Source organism: Brassica napus, chromosome C7 (assembly GCF_020379485.1).
Source record: "Brassica napus cultivar Da-Ae chromosome C7, Da-Ae, whole genome shotgun sequence".
NCBI lineage: Eukaryota > Viridiplantae > Streptophyta > Magnoliopsida > Brassicales > Brassicaceae > Brassica > Brassica napus.
The window spans coordinates 21206745-21222596 of record NC_063450.1 but is presented as its reverse complement, the minus strand read 5'-3'; the positions used below and the strand labels follow the sequence as shown (position 1 = coordinate 21222596).

Below are 15852 nucleotides of genomic sequence, written 5' to 3'. Positions count from 1 at the left end.
TTATAACGTAATGACTGTATTTTGTTAAACCTATTTGTTGAATCTTCTTCAATAATTTTCCAGCAAAGTTGACATTAATTTTGGTTTTTAAAACTATGAGTTTATAGTTTCAATATTCAGTGCAAGATAAAACATTAAGGTATTTTGAGCAGTTTTTGAGCAGTTTTAATGCAATAACTAATTAGTTGATTAAAATAGTTTATAATATACTTTTCAATTTAAAAATAAACATGCAAGGCATTGTCTATCATTCTTTTCACAAATGAATTTACAAATATATATCATTTACTTTCAGTCTATTGTAATATAAGATAATTAACCATTATTTCAAATTTGTGTATGTCTCTTTTAGTAGTGGATCAATATAAAATATTTTTATGATTGATTTTTCTAATCAAAAAAAAATTAAAGCGTTTCACGGATTGTTTGATTGTTTTGATGATTTCATTGAATGGAACTTTCTCTTTTTTTTTTGTTTCATTATAAACAACATTCATTTTATTTAAAAATCCCTCAAAACTTAACATGATATTTTTAGATATTTTAATTATTTGTTTTGATTTGCTAGATATCATTGATGTAAAATAAATTATTTACTTTCTTTTTTTTTTTAGAAATTTCAAATCAATGACTCTATTTCATCTTTCTCCTTATAAATATTCTTCATCTTTTTTTCATGTTCACACCATATCTTTCAAAAAATTTTATTTTTTTTTTCTCAATAACAACCATGAAAACTTCAATAAATGACATCATTAAGATAATCTTCAATGGAGACTTGAAAGTGAAATTTCACCGACTACTTTCTCAATGGAAAGCTTCTGCTTCCTTTTCATATTTGAAGAGGACCAAGTGGAGTGAGAACAATCAAACCAGAGTGAAGAGGAAATACCTCAAACCCTTGTTGATTGGAGAAGGAGAATAACAAGTGAAGAATTAAGAACAAGTTTATGTGTGTTTGTTTTTCTCTGCTAATGTTTGTTGTATGTTTGATGTTTTCGTATAAGTTTAATAATGTTTATTTTTATCTATCGAATGTAGTAGTTCAAGTATCATGTAATGTTGTTTGTTGAATGAATTTTTGTGTTTATTTACGAACCTGTGTTGAACATCATACTTAAGAGTACAAATTGCATACACGTTAGTATTTTCAAATAAGATTGCATTGAAAATAAAAAAGAAATAGTAATTCATGTTATATGAACATTGTTAAAGCCAATGATCAAATTACATGCATGATAAGTCAATAATTGATATTATTTCCATGCTATATGAACATCATTAAAGCAAATAGATCAAGCAAGAAAACACTATCTCTCAAAAGTTGAAATTTCTCTAATAATCTTCCAACAAAGTTGAAACGACTTTGGTTTTACAACAATTCTAATTGATATCTAAATTCATTTATAGTCTTTAAAAATAGGTATAACAGTTACGGTTTCAACAATAATGAAAGATAAAATATTAAGAGGTAGCAAGATTATTAATCGTTGCATTGCACATTTTAGTGCAATAAATTATTAATTATTTTAACTATTTGTGTTATCATTTTCAATTTTATAATAACTATTTGAAGTATTTGTCTATTAATCATTCTAAAGTAAAATTATGAATATATATCATTTTACTTTCACTATATTGTAATACAAGATTATTAATCGTTGCTTCAAATTAATGCATATCTATTTTAGTAGTAGATTCATATAAAATATATTTTAAAGTTGTCTTCTTAATCATCAAAGCAATCAAGTAATTTACAACTTATGGATTGTCTAATTGTCTTCACTGGATGAAACTTTCGTTATTGGTTTCTCTATAATCACCATTCATCTCTTCTTTTTTTTTTTGTCTCCACACATTTCAATTTCTCCTTTCTTTCATATCTCTTTGATTTCTTTCACTAAGAAATAAAATGCAACCAACAATGAAGTCCATTAACTCATTTTATCAATTAATCCATTTATACCCATTTTTTCATGAAGATCTATGATTTCCATTGCGTTATTTTTACTGTTTTCACACCTAATTAAGGATTTTTATTAAGATATGTATTTACTTTAGTTTTCTACTATAAGTTTATTATAAATATATTTTATAATCATCAATATTTTATGTAATTATTTCTTTGAAAATATTATTATGAAATAAGAAATAAATACAAAAATATAATGTATTAGAGAATTGATAAAAAAACACATGTTTCTTCAAATATTTATACTAAAACTACTTCGTAATTTTTCTGAACGTAATAAAATAGAATATAAAAAATTTAAGTTAATATTAAATATTAAATATTAAAACATACATCAACGTTTACTCTCTGAGAAAAAAACGTAACTGATATTAATGATAATTACTTTAGTTTGTTTAAGTTATGTTAACAGAATCAAAAGTGTTTTTATAATTATATTGACATTTATTGGCTTATAAATATGAAAATTAAGTTGGATATAATTATTCTAATTTTTTATAGATTTATTATTTTAAAACTAAAATTTATATAATACTTAAAAAATTGAAGTATATTAGACTGCTCGTTGCATAAGTTAAAAACGGCTATGATTAGTTTATCAGAATAAGCTATCATATTTTCCAATAACCACTCAACAACAAATGTTCAAAAAAGCACTCTAGAGAAAACCGACTTAAAAACATAGTACAAGAAAACACTTAATGTGAAGCATACTCTTCTCGCAAGATATTGTTAACTCAACCCAAAAAGACTACCTCACTATATCCAAAAATAGAGAACCCTTGGTATACGTAGTGTTATGAGTGGATTAATCTTATCTATTAAACCACAAGTCATGATTCTTTTCATATGTGTTTTTTATTTGAACCATTATTTAAACTTTTATTAAATGTATTTTTTTGTTTTCTTAAAAATAAATTCAACTTTAAATTTATATATGTATTAATTGTAATTTACATTTTATGCCACTAATTTTTAACCAAAACATAATGAATTCATTAATTAAAAATGACATTTATAAATTTTGTATGCTTAACCCTAACATTTGATAATTATGTATTAATATTTCATACTACATCGTTGACAAGAGTGTGGGTAAATATGATCGATAAATTTGAACTATTTCATTTTGAAAGAAAAATGTGTTTTTACCATTTTGCTGGATATGTGTTTATTTGTTAAATAGCCCCTCCCGGCGCGGATCCAACTTGAGCAGCGGAAGACTACTATCACTCTTTTTTCCACTGGGTCAACTCTACGTTGATAATTTCAACTATTTAAAATAGAAATAAATAGAAAAATTGTTTAATATTTGAATCAATTTGATTAAAAATATTAATATACTAATTTTACGGACAAAGACAACCACAACTATGAATCAACATTTAGTTTATAAATCATATTAAAAACAGATCTAAGAATTTAAACAAAAAAATAATCCAACAAATTAACATATCTGGTTTAATTATAAGTGATAAAATATTAGAATATTCCTATAATACTTTTCTAAAAAAAAATAATATAAAATATTTTTTTAATAAACAAATAAAGATTTTAATTTAAAAAAAAACACAAAATTCATTATCTTACCATTTATTTTTTGATTATACCTAATTAACTCATTTCTAATTTGATCATTGGATATCCAAATGTTCAAATAGTTGTATTTCCAAATCCACAATATTTCATATTAACGATTCCTCAATAATATATGGTAACTTAGTTAATACCAATTTGTTTGAAAAGTTCTAAACACACACGCTAAACTTATTAAAATTCCTTATGAACTTTGAAATTATTTTGTATATAAATAAATTTTGATTCATTATAAATATCTCTATAACATTATTTGAGAAGTCAATTTCCTATGTGTCGCGCTTATGTTAATTCTCACGATGGTTTATTACATTGTTAACTTTAATGAATTAATATTATTTTTTAATTGTCATTATCAAAAAATTTATTTTAATTTTTATTAATAATTTTTTTCTTATGTAAAAAAGGAAAATATCTATATTTTTAAGAAATATTTCTAAACTATTTTTATTTTTCGTTTTAAATATATATATGTATGTACATATATATAATCATATCAATATCATAAAGACATTTAGTATCAAAATGGAAATATCTTAAAAGTAAAAATACATAATAGTTTGTTATATTTAAAACATGTAATTTGACAATAAAAATTCTCCTTTTATATAAATCCCAATTTCATAAACTATTTACTAATTTCCATTACTAATATATCTATTTATATTTTCTTTTTTTGTAATATTGTTTTTATAAAATCATATCAATATCATAAAGGAATTTAGTATCATAATTAATATCTTTAAACAAAAATATAGTGATTTTTGATATTAAAACATGTGATTTTTAAAAAAGCAGTTTCCTTTTATATAAATCTCACTTTCATAAAACTTTCTTGATACTTTTTGTTTAATAATGTTTTCTACGATTGTTAATAATGTTAGTTAAATATTGTTCATTTTAAATATAATAACTCTTTTTCATAAGAAAAAGTCAATTCAATTACTAAACCAGTATTTACTTTTAATACACTAAAGAAAATTATTATTTTTAATTATAAATTTTCTAAAATAATATTTACTTTCTGGATAATTATTCAATCTCTTATTTTAAACAAATTCTTTCACAATTTCATACAATTTTTATTTTCATATTTACAGATTCTCAAGCCTAATATTATGTGAATGTTTCAATATTTATAAAAATAAACAAGTAATTATCTTAAATCCAATTCCATTAGAAATTGTTTTCCTATGAATGTGGTATTTGATAAAATTAATTAGGTTACTCTTACATTCTAAAATTCTAATGATCCACATGTTTTAAAAATATTTCAAATTTGATTCACTTATACAACTTCTGATTAACACTTAAAATTTTTTCTCATAAATTTAAGCCAAAACAAAATATATCAATTTAAAAATACATATTTACAAATCTTAGAAGGATTTGAGGGTTTGATGGGGGCAAGGAATGTACGGACTACTCTCTCTTCTTCATGCAGAGATGGAAGCGTTATTATGGGCTATGGAATGTATGAGAAAGACAATTTCAGGTTACGTTTGCAACAAATTGTTCTCAATTGGTGAAGATGATTTTGGAACCAAAAGAATGACCAACTTTTGCAAGTTATTTGGACGATATTAAGAGCCTGAAAGAAAGTTTTCTCCGATCAAAGATTATCTATGTACCAAAGACACAAAATAAAAAGGCGGATAGCCTAGCACGTAGTGCCAAGAAGTAAACGTCTTTCGTCGTTCATATGGATCAAGATCTATCGATGTGGTTCACATAGTCAATATGAATATGTAAAGTTGTCGACAAAAAAAAAATAATTAAATTGTATATATAATCTGATTTAGTATAATTAAAATTCAATTGAAAAATTATACAACTCAACATACTAAAAATAACTTAATCGATCCAAATTATTATACCCAAAATTATATATTTAATTAAGATAATGTAGTAATATAGTTTAAAACAATGTTATATTTGTCTTTCTAATATACAAACTACAAAATAATTTAAAATTATCAATAATTAGAAATCAAAAGTTAATCAATTATAATAATTTTATTATTTTGTAAATATTTGTATCCGTGCATGCATATGCATGCAATCACCTATTAGCATAATATTTTGCTATGAATAATCGACACAATCATACTAAATGGTATGTTTTATAAACAAATACATTAAAAAAATTTTATTAGATTTATCAGATGAAAAATGATTTATATGCCATGTAACTTTGCTTTCTTGATTATCCAAAACCAATGTAAACATCATCCCACACCATATAAAAACAGTAAAAACTTGATCGATATATTAAATTTCAAAACAAGAATCAGAGATGGTTGAAGACTAGCGATGGCGAAATCTTAGAGCTTCTAGCGGTGGTTGGTAGCGAAGTCCGGCGGGGGCATGGCGGTGGATCGCCGCCCGGTGTTGTCCGTGTCACACTATTTCTATCTCGTGTGCTTGCACGTGTCTTCTGACTTCTATGCATAACGTGGCTTCTTTTTGTTCTTACATTTACCAATAGATTGGATATATTGTAAGTTGTGTTAAAATCTTATCAAGTATGTAAACGGTGGAATTTTGGGCTAGCCCAATCATCTCTGTAATGCCCATTACGTGCACTTATAATCCAGAAAGCGAGGTAATTCATTGATCGGTCGACTAACGCCTCCGAGTTTCCATGTTCGTCGCTGTTCTACGTAGTCTCAACTACACTTGTAAAAACCACCATTATTATAAATGTATTAATTTTTTAGATGTTAAGTTTTTTCCCCAGCTTCATACACAACTGACTTAAGGTAGGGAATCAAACAATTAATTAAATGCCTGATGCTATTGACGAGAATTATACTTCATTCTATATATATACGTCCTTCACTCCTCCTGGTCTATATAGTAATTTGTAGGAGTATTAACTTTCTTTTGGGTCAAATATTCTTTGTATTAATTAAGATCACTAAATTAACGATTCTATCAAAATTCGCAAGAATTAAATACTGTGTTTAATAATATGTCGTGTTCTTTGTACGTTGCCGACCTAAATAAGTTGTTCACCAGTTGGTCAAACAAAACTAAATAAGGGGCAAGTAGTGTTTTATTTACGAAAATGCTAATCGAAATCTTACAACATACTGTAAAAGAAAATATGTTCACCAGTTGGTCAAACAAAACTAAATAAGGGGCAAGTAATGTTTTATTTACGAAAATACTAATGGAAATCTTACAACATACTGTAAAAGAAAATATGTCGATACCAGTACTGGTTGATACATACATACGAGACTCGTAAATAGTATTTTTGGTAGAAGACATATTGACTAGGAGTCGGAATGGGTAATTGTAATTAATTTATGTATGTTCCTTAGAGAATTAGAGAATGATTAACCCTAAGATACCCAATTGGATTCTTAATGATTTTTTAGTAATTAATGGTAGTTAAGAACTTGTGGTTAAGATACTTCTAGTTTTTGAGCTCCAATGGCAGGTTCTTAATTTGTGGTTCTTAAAAAAAAAATTATTAAACAAAATTTAATTAAACATAAAATTTATTTATTAAATAAAATATATTAAAAGATAACATTTTAAACATAGATAAAAGAAAAAACACGAAAAAAGATTAGTAAAATAAACGAGAATAATTTGAAAGAAGCATCCAAGCTCAGTTGTTATATTCATCACGTCCGAATTTATGCCATATATGTTCAACCAGATCAGCTTTCAGTTGTTGATGCATTTGTTTATCACGAATTCTAGTTCGAACAACCATCATATTGGTGATATTTGAAGGGTACTCTGTAGAATACGTGAGATCGACATGTGAACTTCCGTTGTCCTCTGCTTGTTGGAACTCTGAAACGTCAAATTGCGTATATCCATCTCGTTCGTCTTCTACTATCATGTTATGGAGTATGATACATGCTCTCATAATCTTCCCAATTTTGACTTTATCCCAAAAAAAGGCCGGATTTTTAACAATGGCAAAACGAGCTTGCAAAACTCCAAAATCACGCTCGACATCTTTTCGAACAGCTTCTTGATGTTGAGCAAATAAAACCGCTTTCGGACCTTGTGGTATTGGAATTGATTGAATAAAAGTTGTCCATTTCGGATAAATACCATCGGTGAGATAGTAAGCCATATGATACTCTCTTCCATTGACATAGAAGGTGACTTGCGGAGCTTGACCTTTTATTATGTCATCAAAAACAGGTGAGCGATCAAGAACATTGATATCATTTAAGGTACCTGGAGGTCCAAAAAACGCATGCCATATCCATAGATCATACGAAGCAACCGCCTCTAAAACGATTGTTGGTTTACTTGAACCCCGAGAATATTGGCCTTTCCAAGCGGTGGGACAATTCTTCCACTCCCAATGCATACAATCAATGCTTCCTATCATCCCGGGAAATCCACGATGCTCACCGATATCAAGTAGCCGCTGAAGATCAGTCGGTGTTGGTCTTCTTAGGTACTCATCGCCGAATAAATTTATAATTCCTTCCACAAAATGTTCCACACATGACCGAGTGGTAGTTTCACCGAGTCGGAGGTATTCGTCAACAGCATCAGCCGCAGTACCATAAGCCAAGACACGAATGGCTGCTGTACACTTTTGAAGAGGAGAGAGACTACGCCTTCCGAGACAATCTGTCTTTTGACGAAAGAATTCAACTTCATTTGAGAGTCGATCAACAATATGCATGAACAATGGTTTGTTCATTCTAAAACGTCGTCGGAATAGATTACGAGAGTATGTTGGAGTTTCACTGAAATAATCATTCCATAAACGCAGATCACCTTCTTCACGATTTCTTTCGATATAAACTCTTTTTTTTCTTTTTTTCTTTTCTTCTTCTTGATTACCGATGGTTAAATTTTCAAAAGTTTGATCAAAATATTGATCAAAGTATTGATCAAAATATTGATCAAAAGCCTCATCAAGTGACTCGTCAAATGGGTTTTGAGAAGAAGATGCCATGAGATAGTCTATCGACTTTGAGATGAGATAGACTTGTGTAGAAGAAGTCAAAGAAAAATCTTTATAAGAAATTTGGTGTTGAGCGAAGTAGAGAAGAAGAGAGAACAAATAGTTTTTTCTTGACTTATATGATTATATAGAGAAGGGGAGAGGAAAATATATCAAAAATTTGATAAAGTTTGTTTTGATTTATATGAATATTTAGAGGAGGAGAGGAAGAGAGAACACAATGTTGATCAAAGAAAAGAAAAGCTTCTTACGAATACACTTTCATTTTACAATGTCTATATAAACTCATAAAACATGAGAACCAGACAAATCCGTGACTGATGCATACAAACTGACAAACCCTATACAAGTCCGTGAATGATGCATACAAACTGACAAACCCTATACAAGTCTGTGGCCTTTCTTTGCAGAAGAATACAAGACCAAGACAGACAGTAAAGAACATGTGAACGAGACAAGAAAATTAAGACAAGTCTGTGACTGTGAGCTCTCCGTGACCTCCCAATGCTACACACTTTAACGCTTTTTTTTTACCTGAAAATAAAGACAAGGAAAAGACATAAGAACACAAGCATATGCAAAATGAGAGAGAAGCAAACATAAGAACACAAGCATATGGAAAATGAGACAGAAGCAAACATAAGAACACATGCTTCAACAATTTTTAACAAGAACTTCATCATAATTCAGCAATATTTAACAACAACAAACAGAAGCAAACATAAGAACATAATACAAGAACTTCATCATAATTCAGCAATATTTAACAACAACAAACAGAAGCAAACATAAGAACATAATACAAGAACCAGCCGAAGACTAGAACACAAACTAATTAGAGATTTTTTAACAAGTACCAAAGAAGACAAGTACCAAAGAAGACAAGAACAGAAGAATTCATAAGTTAAGATAACAGGTCAGTGACAAGCCTCTTCTTCAGAGCTTCTTCATAGTCCGCTAAAGGTTCTGGTTTTGCGATTAGACTCTCAAGCAACTTCATCTTTGACAGCTTCTCTTTCATTGCCAAGTCCTCTTTCTTCATGCTCCACATAGTTTCAAACTCATATACCGCCTTCCCCTCTGCCAAATCCTTCTTCTTCCCCTCTGCCAAATCCTTCTTCTTACGCTGGCCCTTTGCTGCCTTAACACCCGGTGGTCGAGTGTCTCCTTGATCATCTTCACCATTGGTCGTTTCTGTTGCGCGAGAGGTTGATGAATTCGCACCATCATCACACTTCCTCCGTTTAGCGCTTCCTTGTGTTTTTGATGTAGAGAGCTCACACCATTTTTGATCATTACGCAACTCCTTCCAAGCATGCTCAAGGTTGAATTTTTTTTGGTGGTTGTTGTAGAAAATCTCATGAGCAAGCTTGAGGACATCAGTCTCATTTTGACCAGAACTTTTATCTCTACTTGCAGCTTCAAATGCGCCACAAAACTTGTTGACAGTGTCGTTGATCTTCTGCCAGCGTTGTTTACAGTTACTAGGCTCTCTGTGTTCAGAGCCTGCTACCTTAGGAGATGCGGCAAAGTAGGCCGCAATCCGCTTCCAGAAAGTGCCACACCTTTGCTCATTGCCAACGACAGGATCCTTACTTGTGTTCAACCACGCGCTGATGAGTACAAGATCATCGATTGGCGTCCACGTCCTCCTCTCTCTACGCGCTGCAAGACTCTCTTCAGTAAAGTTTGAAGCTTCTTGGACTTGAGTTCCAAAATAAGGGACGTGAGATGAAGATAGTTCAACACTATCTTCACCAAAACCAAACACAGATTGTTGTTGACTAGTAAGCAGATCAACAAACTTAGACGTGGGGTTATAAGAATTAGAATCCATATCGGAATATGGATTAAGGAGAAAGAAACAGAAGCTCAAGAAGTGTTGTGTTTTAAAGAAGAGAAGTGTTGTGTTTTAAAGAACCAGCCGGTGTTGTGTTTTAAAGAGGAGAGGAAGCTATGAGCAATTAACACAAAAGATGAACTCATTGAACACAACCAACGCTTTAGAGTGGACATTTATCTAACAAAAAGCTTTACTCATTTCCACAACCAACACATTAATCACACTTAACATCGACTTATATCTAACCATATTTATAACCACACAGAAGCATTATCAATTTCTAGCTAACGATCACATCCTCAGAAGCATTTATTACCAAATCTCAACCATATTCAAACACAAGCAGTACAATTCATTACAGACAGGAAACAAAATCAAAGAGACAAAATGTACCTGTATTGCAATTGTCTCTTGATCCACACTCTTGATCAGTCCTCATGTCTATTGATCCATGCTCTTGATCAGTCAATGTTAACACACAAACACTGGAACAAAACAAATAGAATCAAAGAATTACTCACCAGACATAATCGACAGACACAAGTAATATCTATATCATTCAACCAAAGATGCAACCAACACAACAAACATATAAACAAAGAGCGTATTTATTTTACTTAATCAAAAAGGGTTAATCATTTCTTTGAGACACAGACCAACAGAACACAACATGCAACACAACAAACAAAGCTAATGCATGCACGAATTGAAGAATTTAAACCTAGAAACCAAAGAACTTAGCTTTAGAGGTGGAGTGATTGTGATCAACCGAGGAAGAAATCAAACGCGGAGTCATTCTCCCTCAGTCAGAGCCGCCGAGAGAGAGACGGCGTGATTCTTCCTGGGGGAGAACCACCGAGAGAGACGTCATCGTTTTTCCCCGTCGACGAGAGAGCACCAAGAGAGAGAGAGTCGGAGTCTTCGATCGAGAACCGGCGTGATTCTTCGTCAATCGCATCGACGGAGAGAGAGAGCGTACAGAGAGAGCCGTAGTCTTCGATCGTGGAGGAGATCAACGGACTGATGGTGATGAATCGTGGAGGAGAAATCAATCGATGGAGATGGAAGAGGTGGAATGAACCGAGGTCGTTGAAGTTTCATCACTCGGGAAAGAGAAAAGAGAGAACCAAACGCTCATTCTTCTACCACGTGTCCCACAAGATCCGCTTCTTCCTCCTCTTAATTAAGATCCAACTCTTATGATAATTTTTATTTTTTATTTATTTTAACCCCAATTAAACCTTAAGACCCTTCTTATTTATTTTTATTTTTATTTTAACCCTTCTTTAGAACCAGGGTTAATGCTGGTCTTATATGCAGTAATGATCCAGTAACTAAATATTTTTATTGGACTAGCATTTTTTTGTTACTGTTGGTAAAAAGGCTAAAAAGGAAGATGGAATGGGACAGAAAGTAGATTATTATCTATCCGTTACATATGTTTCAAGTATTGACTTTACTCAAAATCAAACCTTTCGCTGGAGAAAACTTTCTTTAGAGAGAGAGAAAAAAAACTGACAGCGAAGAAAGTGAGAGAGAGCCTTTTCTATTTTCTCTCTGACGCCTTCTTCTTCTTCTTTCCCAGAAAGTAACATTAATCCCTTTCTCACTTTCGCATCTATGGTTTTCAGTTAGATTCTCTTCTTCCCATATATAACACATAAATCTCTATCATCGGATTCAATGGCCACCGCGGCTGTATTCTCATCGCTACGACGGAGAAAATCACCGTCACTAGAAGCTTTTCTCGCTCCCGTCGACCTCTCCGGCACCGCTCTCATCCAAACCCTAGCTTCAATCTCCACGGAGATCATTTCCTGTTTCGCCGCCATAAGATTCTCCTTCCAACGCAGAAACGCTCGTTCTCTGATCCGCAAGATCGAAATCTTCCTCGTACTATTCGAATTCCTCGCGGAATCACGTTGGGGCTCTTCGTCGTCGTCGTCGACGGCGTTGCTGTGTCTCAAGGAGCTTTACCTTCTCCTCTACCGTTCCAAGATCCTCCTCGATTACTGCGCTCATTCCAGTAAGCTATGGCTTATCCTCCAAACTCCTTCCATCTCCGGCTACTTCCACGATTTGAATCAAGAGATCTCCACTCTCCTCGACGTTCTCCCGATCAACGGCCTTGATCTCACCGACGACATCAGAGAACAAATCGAGCTGTTACGGAGCCAATCAAGAAGGTCGAGATTGTACATCGATAACCACGACGAGTCGTTACGCCAAACGTTCTACTCCTTCCTCGACGGATTCGAGAACGCAGAGATACCTAACGCATCTTCTCTGAAAACGTTCTTTCCAGAGAAGCTATCCATTAAAGATTCGGAATCTTGCACAGCCGAAATCGAGTTCTTGGAAGACCAGATTGCGAATCACGACGGAGATTTAGAGCCTACAGGCTCCGTGATCAACGCCTTCGTAGCCATCGCAAGATACTGCAGATTCTTGTTATTCGGATTCGAAGATGATGGATTTGAGTGGAGACATAAACCTAGCAAAGAGGAGATTGGACGAGGAGAGACGTTAATAACAGTTCCAAAGGATTTCGTTTGCGCAATCTCTCTTGAATTGATGTTAGATCCTGTGATCATCTCTACTGGGCAGACTTATGATAGGAGCTCCATAGCTAGGTGGATTGAGGAAGGGCACTGTACTTGTCCCAAGACAGGGCAAATGCTTACAGACTCTCGTATTGTCCCTAACAGAGCTCTCAAGAACTTGATTGTGCAGTGGTGCACAGCGAGTGGCGTCTCTTGTGAGTCGGAGTTTATTACGGATTCGCCTAACGAGGGGTTTGTGTCAGCTCTTCCGACAAAAGCTGCGGTTGAAGCTAACAGAGCTACTGTTTCGATTCTTGTTAAGTATCTAGCGGAGGGGAGTGAAGCAGCTCAGACCGTGGCGGCGAGGGAGATTCGTCTTTTAGCCAAAACCGGGAGAGAGAACCGGGAGTGTATCGCGGAAGCAGGGGCGATACCGCACTTGCGTAGGTTACTCAAGTCTGAGAACGCTGTTGCGGTAGAGAACTCTGTGACGGCAATGCTTAATTTATCAATCTACGAGAAGAACAAGAGTCGGATCATGGAGGAAGACGGTTGTTTGGAGTGTATAGTAAGCGTTCTTGTCTCTGGTCTGACAGTGGAAGCGCAGGAGAACGCAGCAGCCACATTGTTCAGTCTCTCTGCGGTACACGATTACAAGAAACGGATAGCAAGTGTTGATCAGTGCGTTGAGGCGTTAGCGTCTCTGCTTCAGAATGGGACTCCGAGAGGGAAGAAAGATGCGGTTACAGCGTTGTATAACTTATCGACGCATCCGGATAACTGCAGTAGAATGGTTGAAGGAGGAGGAGTGTCGAGTCTTGTCGGAGCTTTGAAGAGCGAAGGTGTAGCAGAGGAAGCAGCAGGAGCCTTGGCTTTGTTAATGAGACAGCCTCTTGGAGCTGAGGCTATAGGGAAAGAGGAAGCGGCTGTGACGGGGCTCATGGGAATGATGAGATGTGGGACTCCGAGAGGGAAAGAGAACGCGGTGGCTGCGTTGCTCGAACTCTGTAGAGGCGGTGGAGCCGCTGTGGCGGAGAGAGTGTTGAGAGCACCTGCCATTGCGGGGTTGCTGCAGACGCTTTTGTTCACCGGGACGAAGCGGGCTAGAAGGAAAGCGGCTTCGCTTGCTCGTGTTTTCCAGAGGCGGGAGAATGCGGCGATGCGGTCAGGCGGGTACGGATTTGTAGGGAATGGGAACGGAACTAGAGACGGCGGCAGTTTTACGACGGATGTCTCTGTTCCGATGTCAATCTCCATTTCAGTTCCTGTATTGTGATCTATGTTTCAGTTAGAAAGTTACCAAAAGGTAAATATGGTGGTGTTTTGTTTCACTGTTTGTGTATATTATAATGGAATACATTTATTGGTTGGGAGAGGTATAATCCAAAGTAAAATTTTAGAGAAGATATGCTTAATGCATGTATCTTCAGGAGAGGCAAAAACAAAAAAGTAGTTTAGTGTATGGTCTCTTATGTGTATTGTATTGTTATGTAAACTATGAAACCTCTATGGTCTCTTATTTATGTGTATTGAATTGTTATGTAAACTATGACACCTATTGCATTTTGATAGTAACTAAAAGGAAGGAAACTGTGCGTGTTTTTAGTTTTCTGTTAATTATTTTCATATGGTTATAAATTAAAACACGGGGGGAGGAGATTTGCTTGCAAAGGTAAAAGAGAGAAGAACAGAGCATGTATATTAATATTTTATTATATAAAGCTTGATTTTTCAAAGTTGTTAATTAACATGATTGTGACATGTGTCAATTAATTTATTAAAATTGTGATATGTGTCAAAAATATGTTACAATTCTCTTTTATTAGGATTTAAAAGATTTAGAAAAATAAAATTATTATTACATTTTTTTGGACACTAGAAAAGGAAAATTATTACAAAAATATAGTTTATTATTTTTTTTAGGAGTTAAGAAAATAAAAATTACTATTACATAGATTTTTACAATTATATTTGTATGGCTTTTTTTATAATATTTTAAAAATATTTGATAGTAAATTTAATTTTTGAAAATTCTATAAACAAAGAATAATTGTAAAAAGCTATTTGAAAGTATTTTTTTCTTTTTAAAATATTTTGTATATTTTCATCTTTAAAGATACTAAAGAAAGATACTATAAGATAAAATATTAAGTTTTTTTAAAAAAAAAATAAATAAAAACGAATTATAAAAACTTACAAGTACAAGAAATTATTTAATAAAAATCAAATAGAAAAACTAACTATAAATTAAGTGATATTCCTTTTTTTTTAAAACCTAAGTAAAAAAAATGTAAAAGTACTCTTATTATTTTCATATAAATAACTAACTTTCCTTTTTAACCGATAAATGTATGCTACAAAAATATAAACCAAAATAAATATTATTTTCACATCTATATTTAGGTTTAAAGTTCCTCATATTATTTTCACAAAAAATAGTATTGACAATAAAAATATTATCTGAGTATTTTCTTTTAATTTCTCTAAACAACTCAATTTTTTTTATCATTATTTTTACATCTTATGACGCTAACACAAGTTTTTTTTATTATTATGTTTTTATCGTACATAAGTATGTGTAAATATGAGAAATATATGTTTGTATGTATAAGACAAAATATAATTAACTAAAAATAATTTTTTTATTGAAAATATATTAGTTATATAAAATTCTTAAAAAACAAGAACAAATTATAGTTGGAATTTTACTTTTTTAAAAAATTTAAAGTAACCCATTTCTTATAAATAACTAACTTTTCTTTTTAGTAGATAATTTTGTGTTAAAAATTATAAACCAAAAATAACTTCAAATATTTTACCCGATATGATTGTGACATTTGTACAAAAAAAACATTGTGTATGTATTAATAAAATTCTATCATTATGTGAAAATAATTTTCTTTCCTAAAATCCTAAATAAAAGAAATTTGAAAAATAACTTTTT

At 32.1% G+C, this 15852-nt stretch overlaps 2 protein-coding genes across 2 annotated transcripts; one reads left to right on the top strand and one right to left on the bottom strand.

Moving 5' to 3' along the window:
• Positions 1 to 9426: 9426 nt before the first annotated feature.
• LOC106373740 (glutathione S-transferase T3-like) lies at positions 9427 to 10359 on the bottom strand. Its single transcript, XM_022713793.1, has one exon. The coding sequence runs from the start codon at positions 10357 to 10359 to the stop codon at positions 9427 to 9429; it is 933 nt and encodes a 310-aa protein (XP_022569514.1).
• A 1473-nt stretch (positions 10360 to 11832) lies between these two features.
• LOC111208188 (U-box domain-containing protein 17-like) lies at positions 11833 to 14457 on the top strand. Its single transcript, XM_022706992.2, has one exon. It carries the CDS (start codon positions 12049 to 12051, stop codon positions 14182 to 14184), a length of 2136 nt encoding a protein of 711 aa, XP_022562713.2. The 5' UTR covers positions 11833 to 12048; the 3' UTR covers positions 14185 to 14457.
• Positions 14458 to 15852: the final 1395 nt, after the last annotated feature.